The sequence below is a fragment of the Phaseolus vulgaris genome, chromosome 9 (genome assembly GCF_051622355.1).
Source record: "Phaseolus vulgaris cultivar YP4 chromosome 9, ASM5162235v1, whole genome shotgun sequence".
NCBI classification, from domain to species: Eukaryota; Viridiplantae; Streptophyta; class Magnoliopsida; order Fabales; family Fabaceae; genus Phaseolus; species Phaseolus vulgaris.
This window is the reverse complement of record NC_143506.1, coordinates 11,224,804-11,251,698: the sequence shown is the minus strand read 5'-3', so window position 1 is coordinate 11,251,698 and position 26,895 is coordinate 11,224,804. Positions and strand designations below refer to the sequence as shown.

At 34.9% G+C, this 26,895-nt stretch overlaps 1 protein-coding gene and 2 long non-coding RNA genes across 3 annotated transcripts; all 3 read left to right on the top strand.

The window, feature by feature from the left end:
- On the top strand, positions 1 to 764 carry LOC137822854 (uncharacterized). The gene is made up of 2 exons (XR_011083009.2): positions 1 to 344; positions 423 to 764. It is a non-coding gene; the product is annotated as an uncharacterized LOC137822854 (long non-coding RNA).
- A 6,503-nt stretch (positions 765 to 7,267) lies between these two features.
- On the top strand, positions 7,268 to 7,601 carry LOC150025160 (uncharacterized). The gene is made up of 3 exons (XR_016515880.1): positions 7,268 to 7,319; positions 7,393 to 7,459; positions 7,541 to 7,601. It is a non-coding gene; the product is annotated as an uncharacterized LOC150025160 (long non-coding RNA).
- A 35-nt stretch (positions 7,602 to 7,636) lies between these two features.
- On the top strand, positions 7,637 to 21,183 carry LOC137822807 (isoamylase 3, chloroplastic-like). Its single transcript, XM_090295646.1, has 8 exons — positions 7,637 to 7,650; positions 7,910 to 8,132; positions 13,592 to 13,828; positions 14,072 to 14,176; positions 14,781 to 14,885; positions 19,069 to 19,203; positions 19,346 to 19,432; positions 19,926 to 21,183. The coding sequence occupies exons 1-8, from the start codon at positions 7,637 to 7,639 to the stop codon at positions 20,004 to 20,006; spliced, it is 987 nt and encodes a 328-aa protein (XP_090151772.1). The 3' UTR covers positions 20,007 to 21,183.
- The last annotated feature ends 5,712 nt before the right edge of the window (positions 21,184 to 26,895 follow it).

Below are 26,895 nucleotides of genomic sequence, written 5' to 3'. Positions count from 1 at the left end.
TGTCTATATTAGTTATCTTCCAATTGCAAGAGCTGTTTTAAGTTGTTGAATTAAATAATTAGTTGTAGCTATTAATCTATCTGATGGATCAACATATGATGAGGAATTAGGGTTTGGGGGAAGAAATAGTCAGAGACGGGATGATCACGTTTCTTAGAGATCATCACTATCTTCATCTCTATAAATACCAACTCTTTAAGTGATAAACTTCCATCCTCAAATAGATTTTGCTAAAATGGCCATCTATGGTGCCTCCAAGTTAATGACATTTGCTGTTGTTGCAGCAATAGTTTTACTCATGTTCTCTACGTTGGCAAGTGCTGACCAACCTGGTATTAAACTCGGTATGTTGCTGTTAGTTTCACAATATATCCTTATTCATTCATTTATTTATTTATATATTCGCCTTTTATACGGTGCAGGGAGAAAACTATTCCAAGATCTACCTCCTAGTTATGGTTCATATCCTGGTGGTGGAGGATATACCCCACCAAGCCCTCCTTATGGTAGTGGAGGATATACAAGACCATGAAGAAAGGGAGAAACCGATGCCGAAAAGTTCAATGTGCCTGAAATATTGCACATGTGTTATGGCATCGTTCTTTAATTCTACTATTTCATAAAGATATGATAGGAAAATAATATGCATGTCATGTTCATGTACTTAATTTCGGTGAATCATGTGTACTACTATGTCACCACTATTTAGTGGCTAGACCTGAATTGCCGCCAATAAAATTATATATACATATTCTCTGTGATAACTGTGTGTGTGGATACCAAAATGTTAACGCCTCGCGAAGATTGCATGCAGAAATCTCAGAGTGCCTCTACAGACAGTAGCTTAAATTACTTTTACTAGATATTATAAATTATGAAGTCGATTACACATTAAACACGATTTATTAGAAATTCATATATAAGCAAAGTTTACTTAGATTTTCTAAATATAACAGTTTTGTTAGATAAAAACGGGTTGCTTTTCTGAAGAAAAAAAAACTGAAACCACACTGAACAATCATGGGACAGAAATTGGTTGCGGCACCAAAGTTGCTCTTAATTGCGTAATATCTTCCATTAATTATCACCGTTAATAGATATGGTGTGAAGAACATAAATCCCCCTTCAAAATAGAATAAATTATATAAAAAGTTAGATAAGAAAGTAACAGGAGCTGACTTATAGATATAACACAAAAGTATGATCAAGAAGACGGAAGAAAGTTATGCCTAAGTTTATAAATACAACACAATCGGATAGTATTTTAGTGGCGAATGAAACTATAAAGGAGGTGAGAAGGAAGAAAAGATCTTGTATTATTATGAAGTACAACTATGAGAAAGTTTATGACTTAAAGTAAAATGAGAGTTCGTTTACTATATGATGGACAAACTTGACTTTTGTCCACAATGAATATCATGAATAAAAGGTTGTGTGGAGTCATCAAGAAGCTCACTTCTTGTCAATAGAAGTCCAAAACAAATTCAAACCATTGAAAGGGTTGAAACAGGGGAACTACTTGCACCGTTCTTATTTTTTATTGTTGTAAAAGGTTTGACAGTTCTAGTTAGGCAACCAGGGACCAAGCATGTTCTGAAAGGGGTCTTTGTGGGAGCTACCATGGTTATGGGAAACTCTGAAGAAAAAATATTATTTTATTTCACTGCTACTACTTCTCAAATGAGAAAAATCTTTCTAAATAGTCTTAACTTTTCAAATTCTCATTCTCTAATAACAGTTACATTATAGATTATATTTAAAATGATAGGATAAATGACATTTAAAAATAAAAATTAAAGATAATAATTGTTGACTCACCCATTCAAATTTTAAACAAAACTGATGATGATTTTAAGTTTAATACTACCATAAACTTGCTATTATTTGCTGATGATATCTTGTTTCTATGAGGCAAAGTGAAAAAATATCATGACTATAAAATGCACTATAATTAATGTTTTTCCAACTGACGTCAAGGTTTAGAACTAATTTTGCAAAGAATAAGTTAGGTGGGATAGATTCTAGATAGAAGTTTATTAGACACGTTCACTACCATCTTGAATTGTAGATTGATCTATTCCTTTCACATATTTGTGATTGCTAAGGGATATAAAACCCTAGAAGAAGCAAAATGTGAAAAATGGCAGGGGATAAATCATCCGAAAGATTGGCAAGGTGGAAAGGCATTAGTTATCTTCACCCTTTATTTCTTTAGAATGCCTAGTTTGGTTGAGAAGGACACCTGTGGAGTTAGGGTGGTGAAGGGAGAAAAATAGCATGAGTAAAGTGGAAGGTTATCTGCAAGCCTAAAGAAAATGAAGGGCTAGGGATAAAGGATATTAATTAACAACATATTGTATGCTTTGTATGGGGAAGAAGAGGAACAATTAGTCATCTATTTTGGGGTGTAATTAGTTAGATATGTTTGATCTCTCTGTAATAAGTGGACATGCATTGCTACAGTAGCATTATATCACCCTAAGCAATATCTAAATCACTTTTGTCTTTTAGATAAAAATAATAGAAGGAATCAATTGTGGATATGTATGTGATATATAAATAATGTAGTATTTAGGAATGCAAACGTGGATGAGGATGAAATATATGGGTTGACCCAAGTGAAAGCGGGAGATGGATGGAAAATTCAATTCAAATTCAAATATTTAGATTGAATTTTAAATTTTTCATATTTTTATAAAAAATTAATTAAATTTTAAATTTAAATCTATATTTTCTAAAAAAATCCAACATAATATTAATATAATAATTTGTAACAAAAAAAATTAATATTATATAAATATAAAAAAATATAATAAAATTACAATTTAATTATATAAAAAATTTAATAAATTTTTTATAAATATAAAAATACTTAGAATATAGAATATGTTACTGAGATGCTTTTGGAAAATTAAGAAAAAGTACACATTCAAGCATTCAGAATTCAGCTATTTTCAGTCTTTTTTTTTCTTTTGTTCATATCTCAACAATTGTAGAATCATTACCGCATTGCAAGTAACTTTTAGTGTATGTACACCTGCTAAAATAAAAATCTTAACAACTTTATCCAGATTGTCCCCATGAAAATGAATCAAATTCATTGGAAGATAATTTTTTTTGTCACATATCAGACACAAGAAAAAAATTGATAATTATGATTTATGAAACCTTGATCTGTCCAGAGTCAGAAATTCAGGAGAAAGGCAAGAACCTTCAAAGTTAGCCAAACACCAAGCTCGTCCAGGCAAAATATTAAAACACAAAAAGTCTTTGTTGTTCTTTTTTTGCAGACTCAGCAACTGATTTAGTAAAATCTGAACTTTTTAGAGTGAGTTCATGCTGAAAAACAGAATATCCACGGTTAATAACCAAAAAGAAATAATAAACTATGACTTGTAAATGAAATTGTGATTCTGACAAATAATTAAATATAGGAAGATGATAAGAGTGTAGAACACTATCATTCATTTCACAAAGAAAAGACTCAATATTGCATTTAGTTACTACTTCAAACCAGTCAATTTCTTAAAAAAGAAAATAAGTTGAATCATTCATGGAATCATACCATCTCAAAACACAATGGAATTTATTAGGGTGCAGTGTTTTCAGATAGAGCATAGGGAGACCAACAACCATAATTTCAGGAACTGAAACCATAATAATTATAATTAATCCCTTAGAAAAGAACAACAACAAACAAATTAAATACTTGCTATCTTGGTGCATTGTCTTGTCTCCACTCTAATCTTAAAATATTCCATGTATCATAAATGGAGAAATTATAAGAAAAACAACAAATGAAAAAAACACACAAATAAACTAAGAAAGAAGATAAGAAAAAACAGCATGAATGCTAAAAACAAATCAACTAAGAAAATAAATTCACATGATTTGGATATTTGCATATTCTTCACAAGACTTCATGCTTATAAGGACTAAAAAGTCCATTTTTGCAACTTGTATGCAACACCAACATTAAAAAAAAAATCAAAGAAAGGTTAACTTATTTACTTCTTGTGATTCAAAATCATTGGTGAATCATAACATCTCAACATCAAAAAAATCAAGTTGTGGTCATGAACCAAACACACCTCACATGTTAGCAACAACATATTCAACTTGTTGGGTTCACTCCAATATTTCTCACATTTCTTTTTCATTTTTCCAGCCATCTTATATGTAGCACTGCTTGCACTGTTGGACTTAAGCAAATGAATAATCACAGTCCAAATTTCTACCACCTCTAACATGTACATATTACTAGTAACATAAGAGGTACTGGAGATGCGCATAGTAACTTTTTACGAATACTCAAATATGGTAGAATAGATTCAACATACTCCCAATCTTCATAAGAAGGAAAACCAATTCCCTTTCCTAACTCATTAGCAAATTTTGTATTGTAAAACTCAAGCTCACCTAATGCCTTTTTATGTTTCAAAGCAACATCTAACATTAAATAAGTTTGTTAGAATTAGTGGCCTAAACAAGAGGGGGTGAATTGTTTTCATAAGATTTCGCAAAGTTTGAAAGTAGAGTGAAAAGTTTTGAAAAATCAACTGGATAAAGTTTCGTTTTAATGTTCTTTACAGAAATTCAACCGATTGTTTTCTCAAAACAACAAATTGTTTATACCAACAAAGAAAGAACAATGATTAAAACAGTGCAAAAGAGAAGGGATAGGGAGATTCGCACACAAAAGTTTATATTGGTTCACTCTTAACCAAGAGCTACATCAAATCCTCAGCTAAGCATTGAGAATTCACTATGTAATCAAACTTAGATTACAAAACACACACCAAGAGTGATGATGATCTTGAACCCCTCAAGAACACACACCACTCCTTGGCAACACCATAGTTTTCAAAAACACTTTTTTGAAACTACCTCACACAAGTGTTCAAAGAGAAGAGAATAGAATATACCTGGGCTTTACAAAGCTATAATACAAAAGTACACAAACACCCAATCCTATTTCACACACAAGTGATGATCCAAAGCTCTTGATTTCTTAATAAACATTTTTAATAATCATTCTTTCTTAGAGTCTTGAAAAGAATATCAAACAACCTTTATATAAACTCAATCAAGTGGTCAAAGTTGTTAGATTAGAAACCAAAAGCAGTTGAAAGCATTTAAAATAGTTTAAAACACATAACAAAATTTTGTTACAAAAACAACAAGTTGTTTTCCAAAACAACAAATTGAGATAATTTTTTTTTAAGGATTTCACAAAAACAACAGGTTGTTTTATCGCAATAACCCATTGTTTCAGTTTGACAGAAAAGACAAAATAAAGGAAAGCTTTGAAAACCACTAAGTATCAAACAACTTATTGTTTTAACAATTTAACAGGTTGAAATTTCACAACCTTTTAGGAAACACATCTTTTCAAAAAGATAAAGAATCAACTGAGTTTGGATAAAAACAAAGAGTGAATTAACAAGTAAAAAACTACCAGACAACACACACATTGCAACGAGATCTTCAAGCTTTCCACATAGATTTGGAGGCATCAAAGCACCTAATTCAACAAAGTTGAATTCCACCTTGTTTCAACATCCAAATAGATGTGACCCTTATAATAAATGTTTTGTTTCTCAACACACTCTTTGAATTTCATAAATTTAGAAGGAGATGATCTAATATATTTCATTGTAGCACGAATTCTTAAAACAGAGTTGTCAATCTCTTTTAACCCACTACTCACAATTAAGTTCAAAATACGTGCACAACAACGCATATGGATATAGTCACCTTTCAAAACCAAGTTATTCCGAGATAATAATCTTTTCTTCAAGTGTTGAACTACTTTGTCATTTGATGTAGCATTATCTACTGTCAAGGTCAAAACACGATTCAAATTCCACTCATGCAAGCATGACTCAACAAATTTAGCCATGGGCACTCTTATGTATGACTTATTACTTGACGAAAATTCAAAATCTTCTGACAATGTTGAGAAAGAAACTTATTCAAATATACCTTTTTTGCATTCCATAATGATACAATATTATGTGATAAGGTATAACGTGATGGAATATTAAATCTTGGTTGCAAAGCATTTGAATACTTCCTAAAAGCAACACGCTCAACAAATCACGATGCACCTACTTTTTACCTCTTGTTTTTTTTCTTTATTAGGATTATAGATACAACCTATTAATTTTTGTACCCAAATTTTTTTTTGTATCCTCTACAATATGGCTACAAGAGTGTCCTCTATTAAACCTAACTCAACCCCATAAAACCGACTCATGAGGTGAGGTTTGCACCCACTTATATACAATGAAATGTCTTCATCTCTAGTCGATGTGAGATATCCAACACACCCCTCACACCGAGAATGACAGCTCGTGCGTGGGACAACATATTATGGATGGTTCGATAACGACCAAATAGCGGGTGACACGATAAACCCAATAAACACTCGCTAGGATAGGCTCGAAAATGGCTCTGATACCATATTATAAAATAGAACATATATGAACAAAAGAGAACAAAAATGAATGAAAGAGTAAAAGGAAGGCAAAAAATATAAGAATGAATATCTCTTTTATTATATTGAAATCAGAATGAATAGTCTAAATATATAGAAGCTGTACACTCATTCTAGGTCTAGCCAAAGAGAAGACACAATTAATATTAACATTTTTCTATAACGTCTCTATCCATATCCTTTAATAATTTGTAAGTTGTTTTTGTTGGAGAGACAAAATGTTTTGATTTAAATCGATTTTTCAGAGGTGGTGGAGAGAGTCGGAGGCGGTGGAGAGAGATTCAGAGGAGGAGGAGGAGAGAAAGTTGAAGGCGGTGAAGAGAATCAGAGACGGTGGAGAGAGAGTCGAAGGTGGTAGTGTGCTTCGTAATTAATGACTATATTTAGTTTTTTTATTTTGATAGGCTGCTTTTGAGTTTGTATGATTTGCATTTGTAGCATAAACATTTATATTTGATCAACTGTTTGATTATTTACGAGACTTAGACACATCTCTTAAATTTGGGCGTATCCGTGTCGACACTCGTGTGTCAGTGTCGTATCCCTATCTATGCTACATATTATTAGTTTTAATCTTTTACTTTCTTTTAGAGTAAATATTTTATGTATAAAAAATATTGCATTTTATATAGCATGACCAACTTCTCAGTTCTCATCGTCATCATAATATCACAATCTCAATTCTCATAATGCTCCTCCAGCCATTACTTTTCGGTTCAAAAGTCGCATCTCAATCCACACTTTTCGCTTCGGTGTTTTCTGCCGGAAACAACGCCGGCCGCTGTTCGTTTACCGAAAATTCGTCCGTCCGTGACGTGAGGTACTCCGCTTTCAATTTTGCATCCACTAACTAGCAAGTGTTTTCAAGAATTGTCATTTGGTTTTATTGTTAGACCGGTGAGGCTTATGAAGCAAGCATCGGGAAGCATAACGAACAATGAACGTGGAGTTCTTAGTGAGGTACGTTATAATGCATTCTTGAAGTTTCTTGGACTGGTTTCTTATAGTTATTGTAAATTTTGATTGAAAATTTTGGCATAGGTTAGATAATCGATCGTCCCAAGCTTAGAACACCTGATGCTTATCGCCGTCGTGCTCAAGAAGGGGTTCTTCCGATATTTAAGTCATTAATATGCGATGAAAACTTTTAGGTTTAATTACCTTTTTCGTCCCTATATTTATAGTCAATAGTCAATTTGGTACAGTGGTTTTTAAAAAAATCAATTTGGTTCCTAAGTTTTTTAAAATGTATTTAAAAAGGTCATTTCCGTTAAATATCATCAAACGACGTTAAGTGGTGCTTATGTGGCAGACACGTGTAAGTTACGTCGATTATGCTTACATTACTTTTGTGAATACTGAATTAGGGTTTAGGTTATTCAAATTGGGGATTTCGAATTTCTGATTTAGGGTTTCTGATACGAGGATTGCTCCCCTGGTTGGATTATGTGGTGCGCTTCCCTACTTCGATTCCATTCGGAGGTGTGCTCCCCTCATTCGATTCTGTGGTGCGATCGTGAGTTACGATGGTGAGCTGCGTTCCCATGGTCGATTTGGAGGAACGATTATGTGGTGCGGTCCAGAGGTGGTGAACGGGCAGCGATTGCGATACAGACCGTGGTGTCGTTTTGTGGTTGCTCCTTTATAAGGTTAGTAATTTTTTGACTTAGTTTCAGAGTGGTTCTGTTATGTTTTTTATTACTTTTAGAGAACATATGCAGGTTGTTTATGATGTAGGGTCCACCATGTGCAACATTTTTTTATGTGTGGTCCAACATTTGGTCTCTGACATAATTTTGTGATGTGTGGTCCAACGTTTGGTTTGTAATTTGTTTGTCATTTGTGGTCCGCCACAGAATCGAATGAGGGGGAGCACATCTCCGAATGGAATCGAAGCAGGGAAGCGCACCACAGAATCTAACCAGGGGAGCAATCCTCGTATTAGAAATCCTAAATCAGAAATTCGAAATCCCCAATTTGAATAACCTAAATCCTAATTCAGTATTCATTAAAGTAATGTAAGCACTATCCACATAACTTATACGTGTTTAACGCCGTTTGGTGATATTTAACAGAAAAGACCATTTTGAATACATTTTATAAAACATAGGGACCAAATTGAATTTTTTAAAAACCACGGTAACAAATTGACAATAGACTATAAATATAGGGACGAAAAAGGTAATTAAACCAAACTTTTATTTCGTACAATAAATGTCAGAGAGCGTGATTGTAACACAACTGGAATTGGGAATGCAACTTGGTATTTAATGTATGGGTTTGTTTAGATAGATTTCTTTGTAAGCTTTCTAGGGATAAATAAAACGATTTTCTCCCAAAGCTAAAATTGGATCTGATACGTAATTTATAGAAGTTCTGTTATATTAGCTTCTCTAAAAGTTGATTTTAAAATTATACGTAAGCTATTTTATGTTTCCTTATTATTTTTTTCTCCAATGAATAATGACTATGAAAAAGTTTACCCAAACAAAATTTATGTATATAGTCTGTCCATGTGATATAAAAGAGAGCAAGGTTCACGGATAGGAAGTCTTTTTTAAATTTTGTTGACATTGAATAAGTTCAAATTTTAATTGTAGAAGCAAATAAGGTGGGATGAAATTGATGTAATTAAAGCAATATTGTATTTTCATAGGTTTAGTAGCCTGTCTAAATAGCACAACTTGAAAGATTATATATCGCATACCAAAAAGTTTTTCCTGAGTATCAAATAGAGCACTTCAACTATGATAAGTCCCACCTTGCATATCTACTTACAGGAAGAATCCTCCAAAGTGATGGAGAGCAGACCATCATGGAAAATTTTCCCAGGCCAGGCATTTCCATTGGGTGTATCAGAAGTTGACAGTGGCATCAATTTTTCTATATTTTCAACATGCAACTGCTGTCACACTTTGTTTAGTCCTTCCTGAGAGGTAAATTTAGATATTCTTTATGTAAGATGAAATTGGTACAAACTTTAAAATATTTGACAGAGTTGAGTATATATTTGAAAGATGTATTTTTGTTTAATTTGATTTTAGCTACGTGTAGGCATTCTTGTCATGATTATTTAGTTTCTAGCATTGACTATTTTTCATGTTTTGTATACTTCCTCAAAACTGTAATACATGGAGCTAGAGCTTTATCAATAAAGATTCAATTTCTCATTCATTTTGAGATCAATTTTGAAAGCTTAAAGCATTTAGGCTCAAGATTTTGATGTGTGTCACAAACAGTTTCACATGGTTATATTGATTGGGTTTCTTTTGTGAGGACCTCATAACACTGAAGCAACTTAAATAAATACTAAAACTTTGGATATTGTTCATACTACATGCTATCGGTGTTTTTATTGTAGCTTTGGTTTATGGGTGTTAAGGTTGTATATCTACAATAACCATTCATTGACCCTAATTTATTAACTTAGTCTTTTAGGTAGTCTTTATTGACAAAATGGTCTACAGTTAAAGCTTTCTTGCTCTCGGTCAATTAAAGATTTAGCTCCATCTTGTATAAGTCCAATTTTTGAGGATTTTCTTTTTCATTAAGGTCCTCACCTGATTAAATTTGGAAGAGGATGCAGACTGCTAAATCTTTCTAATATTTTTTTCATACTTTGTAGTTCATACTTCATACCTTTTGATCAATTTTGAAGACCAACATATCTCTTGCATGCATTATCGCTTCCATTATTTGGATTTCTCTTCTGGTCATGATTATATGTTTTTTTTTGGGGGTGGGGATCGGATGAAGTGCAAAGTGATTGTAACATAAATGTTCTTTGTATTGGTAAGATATATTTGCAATATTGCCTGAGTTATCCAGCCATTAAACTTTATGCTTTGACTCTAATTTTTAAAAAAACGATTAATATAGCCACAAAATTTATTGGCTTCCTTTTGTTTTGTACACTTATTTTGTTGTAGGGGAAGTATAGACACCATGAATGGTGGCATGATAGAAATGGTTTTGGATCCTGATTTGAACAAAACTGGGGACATTTGGCACATATGTATTGAGTTATATTATATAGACTACCTGGACTTTTGCCTTGCCTTGGTCTTCTATTGAAATTGTTGTTATAGATTCTAACTAGGGGTGTATATGAATATAGATTCAATCCAAATCCAAATAAATGGATTGGATTTAAAATCCATATTCACTTTAACTAGATCAAATATATTTGGATTTTTTAAAAATTCATTTAAAGTGGATTGAATCTAGATTAAATCCACTTTGTTAATTATATGAAATCTACTTTCTCAATTACATTAAATTTATTTTGATATGGATGCAGATCAACTCGGCTCTACATCGGTCCAGACCCAGACGGCTCGACATCAGCTTGGGCTTGGACGACTCGACATTGGCCTGGGCTCAGACGACTCGACATCGGTCCGGGCTCGGACGACTTGACATCGGCTTGGGCCCGGACAACTCAACATCGGTCCGGGCCCGAACAACTCTACATCGGTCCAACCCCGAATGACTCGACATCGGGACGGGCTCGCTCTGCTCGACATCGGCCCGGGCACGCTTGGCTCGACATCGGCCCGAGCCCGCTTGGTTCGACATCGGCCCGAACTCGCTCGACTCGACATCGGCTTGGACCGGTTGGCTTGACATCAGTCCGGGCCCGCTCGGCTCGAAATCGACCCGGGCCCGAACGACTCGATATCGGCCTATGCCCGTACGCCTCGATATCAGCCCAGGCTTGCTCGGCTCGACTCGACATCGGCCCGAGCTCGCTCTGCTCGATTTCGACCCAGGCGACTCGACATCGTCCCGGCTTTGCTTGGCTTGACTTTTTCCTAGGCCTGCTCGGCTCGACATGGGCCTTAGACTACTCGGCTCAATATGGATTCGGGCCCATTCGGCTCGACATCTGCCTGGACCCGCTCGACTCGACGTTAGCCCTGGCCTGGTCATCTAGATATCGGCCCGAGCCCGCTTGACTCAATATCGGACCTGAAAGATTCTGCTTGGCATGGGCCAACTCGGCTTAATATCGACCCCGGTCGACTCGGGTCGATTTGGCCGAGGGTTGACTCGGCTTGACTTTGGCCCAAAATGACTTGGCTCGACTTTTGTTCGTACCAACTCAATTCGACTTGGACTCGGACGACTTAGCTCGACGTGGACTTGGGTCGACTTTGCTCAACCTGGGACTGAATTGTCTTGGCTCAACCTGGATCGGGCCAAGTCAAAATCCAACCCATAATGCAATTTGGATAATTCAAAAATGTATCCAATCTATATCTAATCCATATCCAATTAAATGGATTGGATTTAAAATCCAAAAATATGGATTTGGATTTGAGATAAATCCATTTAAATGGATCAAAACCAATATGATTTTGAATAATTATGGATTGGATTTTGTAATTTGAATTTTTTCTCACCTTTAATTCTAACAACTTCAAAAATACAACTCCTGCACAATTAGTGAGTAGCTTTCCAAATTGTTTAAATAAATAATACTGCTGCATATTTGATCATAAAATACGTATATTTCTTTGCAATACCTTACATTGTTAATTTTTGTCAGAAATGTTGCGGTTAGCAGAAAAAAATCAACTTTATTGTTCTACTACCTGCCTTTTTCTAAAATATATTGTTAGTGAGGTGGGAATTGTATGGAGCATGTTTGTTTAGATAATCACCTCGGATTCCCACATGATTTACTTTAGTGTCAAGTGGTTATGTAGATTGTTTGAAGTTTTAAACGTAATTGGACTGTATGTATTAAATTCGTGGCTGTTATACCTTGATGACTGTATAGATGAAAACATCTATTAAAAAATTCTTATAAGTTTTTTACTTACTCCCTCGTAATTTTTATATTGAAATACGTATCTGTAGAATAAATTTGTTTAAGGAGGAAATAACCTGTTGAAAGAGGAAAACATCTGTCAACAATGTCTTTCATTGTTAAGGATCTCTTCACTGCCCCCTTGTTATAATTTTCCACTGTCATGTCTAATAAAGATTTTGTTCCTATTAAAAGACATGTCAACACGCTCATAGAAAACTTGATTTATTGATTTTTTTTTTGTGTCACTTAACTTGGTTGATCTTGAACTTGTGTGGTGATTATTGAGTTTTTGATTTTTTTATTGTAAATTAACCTTGCTATAATAACATCAAACTGATTCATGGTAGATCAGTTTTTGAATTTTTTTCATGTACTCATAAGGGTTAAATAATGTAGTTCTCTGGCATAAATAAATAAATCTACATCAAACTTTTCTTATTTAACCTAGTACAAAGTTTAGATAATGGCATCATCTTTTCCAAAGCTAAGAACCAACTAAGATACAAACCCATTGGCTTTACATTTTTATTTCTTGAATTGTCTAAGTTCAATTGCTCCAATTGCAGAGTTGGTACGCGTTTCTAGGTGACACATAATTTTGTTCCCAGAAACTCCCAGAAATTTTTAGGTTTGTTAGTGTTAGATATTTGCTATTAATTGCTAATGAGAGATTTGGTTGGGCTATAAGATACATGTTGCTTTTAAATATCAGAGAAGTTTAGAGAGATTTATCTTGTCATTTGGAAAGGATTGGAGTCTTAAAAGAATTGGGAGAGGTTAGCCCTGAGTACTACTGTAAGAGAATAATACAGTTGTATCTAGCTATATTACATGAGAGTTGCACTCTTGTACTGGAGAATAATAAACGTTTTTAGGTGGTAAATAATTTTTTTCCCAGAAACTCCCATAAATTATTAGGTCTATTAGTGTTAGATATTTGCTATTAATTGCTAATGAGAGATTTGGTTGGGCTATAAGATATTAGAAGATATAAGGCATGTTGCCTTTAAATAATCAGAGAAGTTGAGAGAGCTTTGTCTTGTCATTTGGAAAGGATTGGACTCTTAAAAGAGTTGGTTAGCCCTGAGTACTACTGTATGAGAATAATGCATATGTATCTAGCTATATTACATAAGAGTTGCACACTTGTACTGGAGAATAATAAACTTTTCTATAACTCCATCTAGTTTCTTTATTTTCTTCTGATGTGACCTAGTTCAATCAGAAGTTGACTAAAATAAGCATTCAAGTATATTTTCAACTTTTAATGGCAGGATCTTCCTCGAAGCAATGTTCTATACGGATATCGCATAGATGGACCTCAAGACTGGAGTAAGGGGCATCGATTTGACAGCAGCATTGTGCTTGTAGATCCTTATGCAAAACTAGTTGAAGGTCGAAGATATTTTGGGGATATTAGCACAAAGTTGTCTAAGTTTCTTGGCACATATGATTTTGACAGCTTGCCTTTCGATTGGGGAGAAAATTACAAGCTTCCAAATATTTCCGAGGTATTTTCCCTGCACAAATGCCTGTCATTGTTTGTAAGTGATATTTATTACAAAAATTTTGCTAGATCAAGGCTTTGTACAAGCTGATTTATGCATAACTATGTCTGCAGCTCGCATTCTACCTTTGTTTTGCGTGCTATTAGACCTGATGTACAACTCTTCATTTGAGTGAGAATATATTTCTGGTTGAATGAAGTCTAATGTTTACTTCCATTTTCATTATTTTTGTTGCTGCTAATGCAGAAAGATCTTGTTATATATGAGATGAATGTCCGTGCATTTACAATTGATGAATCTAGTGGTTTGGATAGCAACATCCGTGGTAGCTATCTTGGTGTGATTGAAAAGGTAATATTTGTGTTATAATTAAGAATAATATGAAGAAGCATCACTTTTATGCATGAGTATAAATTTTTTAAAGTTGTATTTCCTTCCGAAGTGTTTGTCCAAAATGTATCAAAGAGTAGCAGTTTTTGAACCTAATGAAATCCTTGTGTCATGAATTGGAGCAAAACAAGTTTTGCTTTGCCTCCAACAGAAATTCAGTGTTAAAGTATAAACAACTGGGAAAAAAATGTTTTACTGACTAAAGTGGGGATTTGAATATTGGGATTACATTACTTTCGTAATGTAATGTTGAAGTTCTGTAGTACATTTAAACCCTCGATGAAATAACATTAACTTTTTGCTAAAGGTAATAGAAGGTACCTCCTTCTCCCATCTCTAGATTGATGTAAGAAAGTTCCAATCCTTTTAATCTTACTTTGTCAGGGATATATAACTCAACTCAAATCCAAAGGATAGGATAGACTTTCCAAGGAGGACTAAGCTATATTGGGCTTATCGAATATTTCTTTGATATGTCATAAGAATACATGGCACAACAACTCTTTATTCACAGTAAATTTATTCTCTTTCTTTATTTAAACTTATTTTATTGCTTGTCTGGTAGATTCCACACCTTCTAGAGCTTGGTATCAATGCAGTAGAATTGCTGCCTGTCTTTGAGTTTCATGAGTTGGAATTCCAGAGGCGTCCAAATCCCAGAGATCACATGGTAATCGATAAAAGTATTTTGTTTTGTTTTTTTTTTTTACTCAAAGTTAATTTATATGCAATTATTGTATGCAATATTTGACGATATTGTACCTAATTATATGCAATTAATTTAATAATTATAGAATCTCATTATTAGTATCCTATCTAATTAGATTTGTAATTTAGAAGAGAGAAATTCCCTATACATGACTGATGTAATATACACATAACAGAATAATAAATCTTTTCTTCTTACCAATTTTTTATCATTTTCTTATATGGTATCAGAGCACCGATCTTGGTGCCCTGACAGCCTCTCCATTTTTATCCCCTAAATAAAAAATCATGTCTGGCAAAGAAGGCACCAGTAACGAGTCCGATAGAAACCTCGTACAACACTTCAGTGCCGAACAAATTCAGCAATTGGCAAAGATTATTTACTCGCTCAACAATAACGGTAAAAGTGACACGTTTGTGAGCTCTGCAGGTCTGCTTGCCCATAACTCCTCTTCTAATTCTGCTTTTACGAAACCATGGATTTTGGATAGCGAAGCAACCCATCACATTGCATCTGATTCACAATTTTTCACACACACTTCATCATCATTTATTTGAAATGTTAATCTGCCCACAGGCTCAACTGCGCCCATCTCATCTACAGGCACAATTAAATTCAATGACAAAATCACTCTCAAAGATGTTCTTTGTGTTCCTTTTTTTAATTTAAATCTCATGTCCATTAGTAAGATAACCAATTCACTAAATTGTTGTGTCGTTTTTACTCTGTTGCGTTTTAGAGGACTTGGCTACGGGGAGGATGATTGGCTCGGGTAAACAACACACAGGCTTATACTACATGTCCCCTCTTCCAAACCAAGCCCACACATCTCAAATATCGACCGATCCTAATTTATGGCATAAGCGCCTTGGACATTCTTCTCCAGCGTGTCTACAACTTGTATCTTCCCTACTACCTATCTCTATCAGTAAAAATCTCATTCCCATTCATAATCATTGTAGTATTTGTCCCAAAGCTAAACAGACAAGGCTACCCTTTCCTTTAAGCACAATAAAATCTCATTCTCCATTTAATCTATTGCATTGTGACATTTGGGGTCCTCATAAAACCCCAACTCATTTTGGAAAACGTTTTTTTCTCACTATAGTCGATGACTATACTAGATGTACTTGGCTATTTCTTATGAATCACAAATCTGAAACCCAACATCTCTTAGAGTCATTCATTACATTTGCACAAAATCAATTTCAGGCATCTATTAAAACCATCCGTGTTGACAACGGATTGGAATTTATTTCAATGTATGATTTTTTTTCTCAAAAAAGGTATTGAATGTCAACGCACTTGCGTTTACACTCCTCGACAAAATGGGGTAGTAGAACGCAAACATAGACATGTTTTAAACACAGCACGAGCCCTCCTATTTCAGTCCAATTTACCATTAGAATTTTGGGGAGAATGCGTTTTAACCGCCACATATATCATTAATCGCTTTACTAAAAAATAAATCACCTTTTGAGCTACTATATAATCAACCACCTTCACTTTCTCACCTAAAAACTTTTGGTTGCCTTTGCTACGCAACTGTTGTTTCACCTAAGCAAAAATTTGATCCGCGTGCCCGACAATGCATCTTCATTGGTTATCCTCACAGTCAAAAAACATATAAATGATTTGATATAGATGCAGACACTTTTTTTACAAGTCGGGATGTCATCTTCCATGAAAGTGTTTTCCCATTCTGCCAACCGTCACAGACACAATCCTCACCTCCATTACAAGGTATTTTGCCCACTATTGACATTGACTTACCCACTCCTGTCCAACATTCACTCGATCAACCTTCTTCTCTTACTCATCACAATGCACCTGAACCTCCATCAAACCAACCCTCTTCTCCTACTCGTCACAATGCACCTGAACCTCCATCAAACCAACCTTCTTCTCTTACTCGTCATAATACACCTGAACCTCCAGTAGACCAACCTTCTTCTCCCATGCCAAGAAGTTTAGCACCCATTACCAAACCTTCTCCAACCGATCTTCCTGTTCGACGATCCAGTCGCACATCAACCCAACCTTCCTGGCTTCAAGACTACATAACGGGATCCCAAGCCAATCATTCGACCACTGCCCAAGACCGACCGAATGGAACCAGGTATCCTATGCATCATTTTCTTTCTAATTCACGATTTTCTTCTACACATAGTGCATATCTTGCTAACATCACAGCCACCAAAGAACCTCACACTTATGCTTAAGCTATCCTTGATCCAAATTGGCAAAAAGCAATGGACGAAGAGCTTTCCGCCTTGCAGCTAAATCAAACGTGGACCTTGACATCGTTACCCGCTGGACAAAAACCCATCGGATGCAAATGGGTCTATAAAATAAAGTACAACTCAGATGGTAGCGTTGACAGATATAAGGCGTGCCTTGTCGCAAAGGGGTACACTCAGATTGAAGGTGTCGACTATTCTAAAACTTTTTCACCAACAGCAAAATTAACAACTTTGAGGTGTCTCCTCACCATTGCAGCAGCCAGAAATTGGTTTACTCACCAGCTAGATGTGCAAAATGCCTTCTTACATGGCACATTGCATGAAATTATTTACATGGACTTGCCACCCGGACATCATCGACAGGGGAGAACATTGTATGTCGACTCAACAAATCCCTTTATGGTCTCAAACAAGCATCTCGAACATGGTTTTCAACATTTTCTCATGTGATTAAATCTGTAGGATTTCAACAGTCCAAGACAGATTACTCTCTATTCACAAGACAGAATAACTCATCATTTACTGCCCTTTTGATTTATGTGGATGATATTCTTCTGACAGGAAATGATTTGACAGAAATTCAGCGTGTTAAAGATGGTTTATTACAACAATTTCGCATTAAAGATCTTGGAGACCTAAAATATTTTCTAGGGATTGAATTTTCTCGTTTCAAAGTTGGTATTTATATGTCCCAAAGAAAATATGCGCTTGATATTTTGCAGGATACGGGACTCACAGGTGCTCGTCCAGACAAATTTCCAATGGAACAATCACACCAGACGATGGAGAGTTATTAAAGGATCCAGTCAAATACAGGCGACTCGTGGGACGACTGATATACCTCACGGTTACTCGGCCTGACATAGCATTTTCGGTTCGGACCCTAAGTCAATATATACAGGATCCACGGAAACCTCATTGGGATGCCGCAATTCGAGTCCTAAAGTACATCAAAGGATCACCAGGACAAGGATTGTTATTGCCATCCGAAAACAATCTGACATTGACAGCTTATTGCGACTCAGACTGGGGAGGTTGTCAGACAACTCGGAGATCAGTATCTGGATATTGCATTTTTCTCATGGAAGTCAAAAAAACAGACAAACGTATCAAGATCATCAGCGGAAGCAGAATACCGCGCAATGGCCAATACTTGTTTGGAGATAGTTTGGTTGCGATATCTGTTGCAGGATTTAAAGGTGCCATGTAACTTGCCAGCTCAACTTTTCTGTGACAATCAAGCGGCATTACATATAGCAGCAAACCCAGTATTTCATGAACGCACAAAACACATTGAGATAGACTGCCACATTGTGCGAGAAAAATTACAAGCTGGGATAATCAGTCCTTCATATGTACCGACACAGTATCAGCTCGCAATGTGGCAGTCTATCTCAATTATTGTATGCAATTATTGTATGCAATATTTGACGATATTTTACCCAATTATATGCAATTAATTTAATAATTATAGAATCTCATGATTAGTATCCTACCTAATTAAATTGTAATTTGGGAGAGAGAAACTCCCTATATATTTCCTATACATGACTAATGTAATATACACATAAGAGAATAAGAAACATCTTTTCTTCTTATCATTTTTTATCATTTTCTTATATAATCAAAGTTAATATTTGAAGCTCTTCCTTATGTACTGTGTATTCTCAATAAATAAATAAAAGTAAGGGGCTTCTGTCCTGCTGTTTTTATACATGATCTCTGAAGAAACTCAGTGCATGATAACTGAATATATATTGGAAGCACAAATTTATTTTGATATTCAGAGTTAATGTGCAAATCTTTAAAGACCAACTATGTTTGGGATATGTATATTTCTTTACTAAGTGGCTGTTATTATATCATATATGACTCTAATGGTTGTATTTTTGCTTTCCAAGATTAATACATGGGGTTATTCTACAATAAATTTCTTTTCTCCTATGGGTCGCTATGCTAGTGCTGGTGGAGGATCAGTTAATGCTTCTCGAGAGTTCAAAGAAATGGTTAAAGGCTTACATTCTTCTGGTATAGAGGTAGTAATGTTAATATTACAGTATCACAACTTTCAGTAGAACTCTGCTTGATATTTTTATTTCCTGGTTTTGTCTTATTTTATATTATCCTAAGTCTTATATATACCTCTTGACTCTTTCCCTAAATATTATCCATACACAGGTTATTTTGGATGTGGTCTATAATCATACTAATGAGGCTGATGATGCCAATCCTTACACTACCTCGTTTCGTGGCATAGATAATAAGGTAATTTCAATTTGCAACTATTGTTTTGACCGATTGTGTTACTTGCATGTTGGAATACTTGAATTAAAATTAACTCTTACAGTCCGATTTTAACTATCTTATGCATTAGTTAGTCCTATACACAGTCTACTTCAGAGATATTATTTTTAAGTTAACAATAATTGGTAATAATCCACAATAACATAAGCTATGTATATAGGTTAAACATAAAAAGAGGTATAAAAAGACAAGAAGTTTTGTTTTTAATCAGCAAAAAAAAGAAGAAAAAAAGTAATTTAAAAGGAGATAGATTATTCAGTTTCCTAAGAAAGTTTTCAGGTATAATGCCAATTTTCTCTCATTATATAATTCTATTCCTGGGGCGTTTCTCTCTCAAGTACTTATTTAGCTTTGAGGTCATCTATTCACCAACAAAATTGTTCTGTGATGTTAGTTATAGAATGTTAAAAAATGATTTGCTTTTTCTTTATGAAAACTTTCTTCATTTCTACAGGTTTATTACATGCTGGACAATAATGGGCAATTGCTGAACTTCTCTGGCTGTGGTAATTTTATATTTTGTTCTAACCCTTAAGATTCTATCCTTTTAGCTTTATTCATACAAATTTACAACTGCATACACCTATTTTTAAGTTATACTATTGAATATATTTTGTTATTTTTTCTATTTTAATTTGATCAGACTTGTCAATTTGACTCATGACCCACCAATCAACTCCAACCCACCCTTAAAATAACCTCCTTTTTACTGATCCACCCTATAAGTGAGTTGAAAAAAGGCCCAACCTTCATATAAAGTGTGTTAGGTTCAGGGTTAAAGGGGGTTTAGTCCACTAGAGAGGTTACAACAAGGGAAATAGTAGACATCATAATATTAATTTTCAATTGTTGACTGTAAAACTGTGTCATTGAGACATTTCAACTTTGAATGTACACTAGAAATTGGACAAAATCCAGTCAAAATTTGGGAGAGCCACTACTTATGCTTGGAGCATGAGTAGTGATTTTCATTTGGATTTCTCAATTTTTAAGTAAATATTTTTTGGAACTCTTATTTTTAAAGAATATTATTTAGTGGTCCACGTGTTGGCTCTTGTCCAAAGGGCTTGTGGCCATTTTGATCCTATGGGCTGTTTTGGCCCTGATCCACATGGATTAGGGACAACCCCTGTTGACTGGACTCAATTGACATGTCTAAATTTGATATTGTATATGCATGTGTTGGCACTTGCTCTCCCTTAATGGGTAGAAAATCAGCCAACAATGAGTTTGAAGAACTGTTTTTGTGAACAAAATGGGCTACATTCATATGATATGGTGTAACAAAGTACAATGGCTATTGGTACGGTAGTATAACATACACAAGCAGGAAACAAAAACACATTATTGACAAATGGCTGTAATAGATAGCACGTAATGAATGCTATTCATGGACTGTCAAGCTGTCCCCAAATTTCCTATGGCCACTTGCTAAGGTTCAGGTTTGGACCCATGGTTTTGAATAATTCAGGCATAAAACCATACAAATTGCACATTTTATACCAGGGAAAATTTGAAGCAATTTGGTGCAAATTGCAGTCGAAGACTTCTCAAAGGGGAAAAAAGCAAGGCAAAAGAACTAATGCATTTCAAAGTAAATATTTTTTTAAAACAAGAGTATTTTCTTCGCTAATCCTAATACTCACATTTTTATTATGCTTTAGAAAGTGGATTTAGGCTTAACATAATCCTACAAAATTGATTTGTAAGAGATTCGTATCTATTTATATACTATAATTTGATAATTTTTTAGTTGATGATCTTAAATACATTTCTTTATATTGAAGATTGAACATATCAAGTGCAATACTAGATATTTATAGATAGTTCGAAAGTAGACAGTATGATAAACCCAACAAACCTCCCTAGGATAAATTTGTAATTTAATTTGACTAAATTTCTAGTTGATTTTGAAATCTTCATCACTTAATCTTACAAAAATAATATATTTTGAGAGAAAACTAACACGAGGGACAAATGCTAAGAAAAAAAAATGAAGAGGACAGATCATAAATACTCTTACAAAGTTGTGTAGATATGTAATAGTGATAGATTGTGCCTTCGGGTCAAGTCTAGGCTTACCTGTAAAATGGTCTATGCCCAATGTTTGGGCTGGGACTGGAGTGTGTTAATTTCAAAGCTAGGCATGTTGGGGTAAGCCCACTAAGCATGCAGGTTGTCGAACTCCAGAATCCACAATTATCATTACAAGAAATCTACTGGAAAGGAACCACAATTTTAACCAAATTGGACTACTTTTTGTTAATATATTTAATTTTCTATTTTAAATTATTGGGCTTTGTTTGTTTGATCCAACTTTTCTTTTGTTTCAGCTAGGTCTTAATCTTTTTCTTATATATACACCATGTATTTTACTCTCTAATATACAAGTGAATAAAAGTTTTTTTTATATTTATTTTTCTCTACAATTAGGGTTCATCAAAACCTCTCTTTCTTCATTACGATTACGTGCGATTACGTACGCTACACTAAAGCATTACATCAGACAAGAAATATTCATCTTCATTTACTATAATATGGTATTAGAGTCATTTCGACCCTATCCTAGCGAGTATTTGTTGGGTTTATCAGGCCACTCGTTATTGGGCCGTTATCGGACCACCCATAACATATATCTTCAAACACAAGTTGGTAGCCTCGGCGTGAGGGGTGTGTTGGAGATCTCACATCGACTAGAGATTAGAATCTTTCATAGTATATAAGTGGGTGTAAACCTCATCTCATTGAGCCGGTTTTATGGGGTTGAGTTAGGCTTAAAGTCCACTTCTTAACATGGTATCAGAGTCGGTTTTTTTTTTCTGTTCTTTCTTAAAATCTTGATTGGTTTTAAAAATCTTTTAGGCAATGTTTAATAAAAACCCCAGTCTTCATAGTCTTAATAGTAGTCACTTTGTTTTCGCAAAGTGGGTTTTCCTTCTGGTAATGTTAAAACCTCAAAGTTTTCATTTACTAGAAAAGTCTGCACTTTTTGTAATCGTCTTGACCACACTGTTGACACCTGTTATAAAAAGCATGGGTTCCCTTCTGGCTACAAATTCACCAATTGGACATCCCAAGCCAATAATATGATTACTACTGACACTTTTTCTGAGCTTTTTCCTAAAGAACAGGATGTAAAGGGGATTCAACTTACATCACAGCCGTGTCAATTCCTTACCAACATTTTGCGTCAGCAAAACCTTGAGGATCCTGCCCCTCACACTCAAATTAATCAAGTCGGCACCATCTCTACGGATGAAATCCCCAATATTGAGCATTATTCAACAGGTAAGTTTCTCTCTTCACTATCTTCTATAAAAGAATCTTGGATTATTGATTCTGGTGCCACTGATCATGTTTGTCACAATTTGAACGTTTTTACTACTTATACTAAAATTAAACTTGTCTTAATTAGTCTTCCAAATGGCCAAACTGTTTATGCCACATATTCTGGTTTAGTACGTTTTTCTGATAAGTTTTATTTGTCTGATGTGTTATACGTGTCTCATTTTCAATTAAACTTAATATCTATTTCTAAACTCACACACCAACTTAAATGCACTTTAACTTTCACTTCAGTCCACTGCATTATACAAGACAATCTCACTCAAGAGAGGATTGGTACAGTTAAAGTCACTGCTGGCTTGTACCTTGTCACTACCTTGCTTGCTTCTAGTCATTCTAAACCGCATTGTTTTGCTCCTTTTATTAATTGTAATATCACAGACAAAACACTATGGCATTATAAACTAGGACACCCTTCACATGAAAGATTACATGTCTTAAGCAAACAATACTCTTTTATTACTGTTGATACTCATCATGTATGTGACACTTGTAGTCGTGCAAAACAGAGAAAACTTCCTTTCACTTTAAGTAATATTGTTACCTCTGCTATTTTTGATCTTGTACACTTTGATATTTGGGGACCATGTTCCATAATTTTTATGCAAACTTTTCGTTATTTCTTGACTATTGTTGATGATTACTCGCGTTATACTTGGGTTATTCTGCTGCATAACAAATCTGAAGTGCGTCAGCACATCATTAACTTCACTGTTTTCGTTCAAAATCATTTCAAAACTAATATCAAAATGATTCGTACTGTCAATGGTGTTGAGTTTGCTATGTCAAATTTTTATGCTTCAAAGGGAATTATACATAAAAAATCTTGTGTTGAAACGCCACAACAAAATGGCATTGTAGAACATAAACATCAACACATACTAAATGTAATCCGGGCTTTACTTTTTCAAGCAAATCTTCCTCCTATTTTTTGGGAATTTGCTGTAAATCTTGTTGTTTTCTTAATAAATGTTAGTCTTACTACATTACTTAATAACATCACTCCTCATGAAAAGTTGTTTGGAAAATCATATGACATTTCCTTTCTAAAAGTGTTTGGTTGTCTCTGTTATGCTAGTACCATTACTGCACATAGGAAAAAAAATTAGATGATAGATCTATCAAAGGTATTTTTCTTGGCTTCCCGCAAAATACAAAAGGTTATATTATATTAAATTTAAAGTTTCATAGCATAGAGATATCAAGACATGTAATCTTTCATGAAAACCACTTTCCATATAATTGGACAGTGACTTGCCTAAAGACCCTAACACTTTATCTCTCACTATTTCTAATGCATATAATTCTGTTTTTGAATTTTTTTTCTGATACTGCACCTCCTGTCGAGCCATGTGCCTCTACTCCTGCACCCAATACTGTTCCTCCACCAGCCTCATTATACTATGATCTTCCAACAAATAGTGCCTCTGCTCCTGCATCCAACATTGCACCTCCATTAGAATTATCTCAGCTCGTCCTCACTGACAACCTGCCTATCTTGCAGATTTCCACACTGCAATCAACACTGTAAGTAGTAGATATCCTATTCATAATTACTTGACTTACAATTCCTTATCTTTCAATTTTAGAAATGTTATTTCCTCTATCAATTCTCATCCTGAACCTCGGACATATAACGAAGCCTCCAAACATTCTTCTTGGCAATCTGCCATGCAAGATGAGCTTCAAGCTCTTGCTGCTAACAATACTTGGCAACTTACCCCTCTCCCTCCAGGAAAGAAAACTATTGGTTGTAAATGGGTATATAAAATCAAATACCATTCTGATGGCACTGTTGAGCGCCACAAAGCTAGAGTTGTTGCCAAAGGGTTTACCCAACTTGAAGGACTTGATTTCTTAGACACTTTTGCACCTGTTGCTAAACTCACTACCCTCCGCCTTCTGCTTGCTATTGCCACTGCCAACAATTGGATTTTAAAACAACTTGATGTCAATAATGTATTTCTCCATGGTGATCTCCATGAAGAGGTATGCATGACCCCCCCACCTGGCCTCTCTCTTCCTTCTCCCCGCATGTTTGCAAGCTTCAACGGTCTTTGTATGGCCTTCGTCAAGCTGGTCGACAATGGTACGCCAAACTTTCTACTTTTCTTTTATCAAATAATTACTCTATTTCTGTTGCTGATCACTCTCTTTTTCTTAAATATAATAATGATAAACTCACTGTTATTCTTGTTTATGTTGATGACTTGGTCTTAACTGATGATGACACGGAGAAAATCAATACAATTGCATCCCTTCACCATCACTTCAAGATAAAAAAAATTTAGGTAATCTTACTTACTTTTTGGGACTGGAAATTGCTCGCAACAGTACTGGTCTTCATTTAAGTCAACGCAAGTATACTCTTGATCTCCTTCAAGAAATTGGCATGCTTGACTCTGTATCTGTGGCCACTCCTATGACTCACACCTCCCGTCTCTCTCACGACCAAGGCTCATCTTTTGATGCTGATGCCACTTCTCAATACAGAAGACTCCAACACGCGACCAAACATCGTCTTCCCTGTTCACAATTTAAGCCAATTCATATCTGCACCCACAACTCATCATCAACAAGTTGTCTCACGTCTTTTGCGTTACCTCAAGGGCACCCCAGGTGAAGGACTATATTTTTCTCACACTAGTTCACTTCACCTTTTTGGTTTTAGTGACTCTGACTGGGCAACATGTCCTACCACAAGCAAATCTGTCACTGGATATTCCATCTACTTAGGAGACTCCCTAATATCATGGAAATCAAAAAAGCAGCCAACTATCTCCCGCAGCTCCCTTTGAAGCCGAGTATAGAGCCCTTGCCACCACCACATGTGAGTTACAATGGTTGTCTTACCTCCTTCAGGATTTACATCTTCCTCTCTCCCATCCTGCAACCCTGTACTGTGACAACAAATTTGCCCTTTAAATAGCTTCCAATCAAGTTTTTCATGAACGAACCAAATACATCGAAATTGATTGCCACCTAGTTCGTGAAAAACTTAACCTGGTCTCCTCAAACTACTACCCATTACTTCTGCAATGCAAGTTGCTGACATATTCATCAAGCCCCTTGTTTCCACACAATTCTCTACTCTCAAATCCAAGTTGGGCCTGACAAATATCTACTCCCCAACTTGAGGGGTGTTAATATATTTAATTTTCTATTTTAAATTATTGGGCTTTGTTTGTTTGGCCCAACTTTCCTTTTGTTTCAGCTAGGTCTTAATCTTTTTCTTATATATACCCCATGTATTTTACTCTCTAATATACAAGTGAATAAAAGTTTCTTTTATATTTATTTTTCTCTACAATTAGGGTTCATCAAAACCTCTCTTTCTTCATTACGAGTACGTGCGATTACGTACGCTACATTAAAGCATCACATCAGACAAGGAATATTCATCTTCATTTACTATAATACTTTTGTTAATGCGCGGTGTGAGGGACGTACCTTCACTTTCACCTACACATGACCTTTTTGAAAATCAAGATACCTGAAGCTATGTAGTATTATTCCTTTATTAACCTTCGATGGAACCTTAATTGTGCAACACTAGGGTACTCTTAAATTTTATAAAAACTTCCAAACTATTTCTTATTTTTCACATCATTCACTAACCAATCTATTATGTGGAGTTGTACCTTTTTATCTGAGGACATTTAATATGCAATACTTTCTTTTAATTTTAGTATATTGATGTCAATATTAAAGACTTCTCACTTCAATTGAATGTTTATCCTAATGAAATACATTAAACTGAATTATATTTACGTTGTTAGTGAGATCTAGTGATATTTCGTAATATGTCGTGACATCTCACTATATCTCGTAATATGTCGTGAGATCTCGTCATAACTCGCGATATCTTGCGACATCTCGTCATATCTCGTGATATCTCATCATATCTCGCGAAATCTCGCGATATCTCGTCATATCTCATGATTTTCTTCTACACATAGTGCATATCTTGCTAACATCACAGCCACCAAAGAACCTCGCACTTATGCTCAAGCTATCCTTGATCCAAATTGGCAAAAAGCAATGGACGAAGAGTTTTCTGTCTTGTAGCTAAATCAAAC

Coding starts and splice junctions, on each gene's coding strand:
- LOC137822807 (XM_090295646.1), top strand. Junction 19,204..19,345: donor TACATTCTTCTGGTATAGAG/GTAGTAATGTTA, acceptor ATCCATACACAG/GTTATTTTGGATGTGGTCTA. Junction 19,433..19,925: donor TTCGTGGCATAGATAATAAG/GTAATTTCAATT, acceptor TCATTTCTACAG/GTTTATTACATGCTGGACAA.